Source organism: Tamandua tetradactyla, chromosome 14 (assembly GCF_023851605.1).
Source record: "Tamandua tetradactyla isolate mTamTet1 chromosome 14, mTamTet1.pri, whole genome shotgun sequence".
NCBI lineage: Eukaryota > Metazoa > Chordata > Mammalia > Pilosa > Myrmecophagidae > Tamandua > Tamandua tetradactyla.
Genome location: NC_135340.1, coordinates 40,362,551 through 40,365,124, shown reverse-complemented (window position 1 = coordinate 40,365,124; position 2,574 = coordinate 40,362,551). Strand labels below are relative to the sequence as shown.

Here is a 2,574-nt window from a genome sequence, read left to right as displayed (position 1 = left end):
ACTAAGAAGAAAATAGCAAAGTACAAAAAGGATAATATCTTATATGTAAAGTGTTCTTAGAGGAAATAAAACATGGTAAAAAGCCAAATAAAAAACTGGGCAAAGCTCATGGGAAGGCAATTGTGGAGGGGAAAAGTACAAATGGTCATCTCATATACGAGTAAATAAATAGTCAACCCCATTAATCTTTATGGAATTCATTAAAAGATCAATATGATGTATTTTCACATAGCAAACCAGCAAAGATAAAAAAAATGTAACATATTGTCAAACAAGGCTGAGGTGAAAAATGGGCATACTCATGCCTCATTTCAGTGTGGTGAGCTTTGGTGTAATGAAACAAACATTTCTGAAGTGCAAAATTATAATGTTATATCTTAAATAAATAATTTTGTATATGCATAACATTTCAGCTAAAAGTGAATTTATCATTTAACTATTATTATTATGAAATATCAATATCACCCTATAATAAAAAATAAAATATTTATGATATATTGTTGAATAGAATTATAAACAATATGTACTGCATGTGCTCTTTTAGGTAGAATAAGTGCAGACTTTGATATATTGTAAATCATGCTAATTTACATATGCAAATATTTAACTGAGGAGGGAACAAAGGCATAATACTTAGTATTCAAACATAATCAGACACCAACTGAAGGCCAGGATTTCACGTTTCATAATTCTTTTAATACTTACAACAATCCTAGTAGGTATATACTATTATTTTCCCCAATTTAAAGATGCAAAAACTGAAGCACAGAAATTTAACTAACTTACTTAAGGTCACCCCTCCAGGATATAAAACATAGAATTTGAAACTTGTCAGTCTGACTCTAGAGCTAAATTGTCTTTTTTACTAAAAATTTACGTGTTATAGGTGAAATGCAAAATTGCAATTTTAGAAAATAGCTCTAATGTTTTCATTCAGATATGAAGGCCAAGGATACACAGTAACTGTAAAACAAATTATTGCATGTAATGTGTTTTTGTGGGCTTAACAAGATGAAGGATATGAGTATATTGAGTGGAATTTGATGAGCCGCTAGCTGGCATAGCCCACTTACTCTCACTACCTCTAATCTTATTTCCATTTCCATTTCACTTTACAGGAAAATTTTTGAACCAAGAACAGAAATTGGAAATCATGGAACAAGGAACTAACTCAGGAGTGACTGAATTTGAATTGCGTGGCCTTTCAGGTCCTCGAGAGCTTCAGCTTTTCTATTTTGCTTTTTTCACACTTTTCTATTTATCCATTGTGCTGGGGAACCTCCTCATTGTGCTCACAGTCATCTCTGACCCTGTGCTACACACACCCATGTACTTCCTCCTCAGTAACCTCTCCCTCATTGACGTGTGTCTGTCTACCTTTGCCACCCCCAAAATGATTGTTGACTTCCTCATGGAGCACAAGACCATCTCTTTTAAGGGCTGCATGGCCCAGATATTCTTTCAGCATGTCTTTGCTGGGGGAGAAATGATGCTGCTGGTGGCCATGGCATATGATAGATATGTAGCCATATGTCGACCCCTGCACTATGCAGCCATCATGAGTGTGCACAAGTGCACAGGCCTCGTGGTGGGCTCCTGGGTCATTGGGGTTCTGCACTCAGGAAGTCAGCTGGTCTTCACAGTTAACCTCCCATTCTGTGGCCCCAATAAAGTGGACAGCTTTTTCTGTGACCTTCCCCTAATTGTCAAACTTGCCTGCACTGACACATATGTCCTCCAGACTCTGTTGCTTGCAGACAGTGGTCTAATGGCCATGAGCTCCTTTGTGCTCTTGATGATCTCCTACTCAGTAATCCTGGTCACTGTGCGACGTCGTTCCTCAGCTGGCATGGCCAAAGCACGGACCACCCTGACTGCCCATGTCACGGTGGTAATCCTCTTCTTTGGGCCCTGCATTTTCATTTATGGCTGGCCATTCAGGAACTTCCCAGCAGATAAGGTGCTCTCAATATTCTATATTGTTTTAACCCCTCTTTTAAACCCCTTGGTCTATGCTTTAAGAAATAAAGAAGTAATGTCAGCAATGAGAAAACTGAAGAGTCGACAGATCAGTTCTTGACAGTCTCCCAGGTTCCCCTTGTATTAAATAATAGCTCATAATAAAAGCCAGGTTACAGCACCTTTCTCTGTGAATTACTGTTACATTTGAAATATTCTACCACGAAAATGGGACTCTTTATCTTTTTCTTATGAAATAATTCTTATTTGATTCAGACTAAGATTGTTTGTAATGATCAATGTCTTTCTTTTCTATGAAATTCATGGTTCTATCAAATTTATGCTACCTCTACCCATAGTTGAAAAATGTGAAAGTGTAACTAATACTAATGTAGGGTGTTTAAATCATATTTTTAAAATATCAGAATAGTGTTAAATTTGCAAGTATTTCTACTCATCATCTCATTTAATGCCAGAAATTAGAGGCAGATACAGTTTTTAATTTTATAGATGAGGATGCGGTTGCACCATTCTCATCTTTTTTAGGGGGGAAAATAAATCTGATTACAGAATCCAACCTTCTGCTTTTGCTCCTTTATATTTAGAAATAGATGT

At 36.5% G+C, this 2,574-nt stretch overlaps 1 protein-coding gene across 1 annotated transcript; it reads left to right on the top strand.

Moving 5' to 3' along the window:
- Positions 1 to 1,153: 1,153 nt before the first annotated feature.
- Positions 1,154 to 2,080, top strand: LOC143654984 (olfactory receptor 4K15-like). The gene has a single exon (XM_077126571.1). It carries the CDS (start codon positions 1,154 to 1,156, stop codon positions 2,078 to 2,080), a length of 927 nt encoding a protein of 308 aa, XP_076982686.1.
- Positions 2,081 to 2,574: the final 494 nt, after the last annotated feature.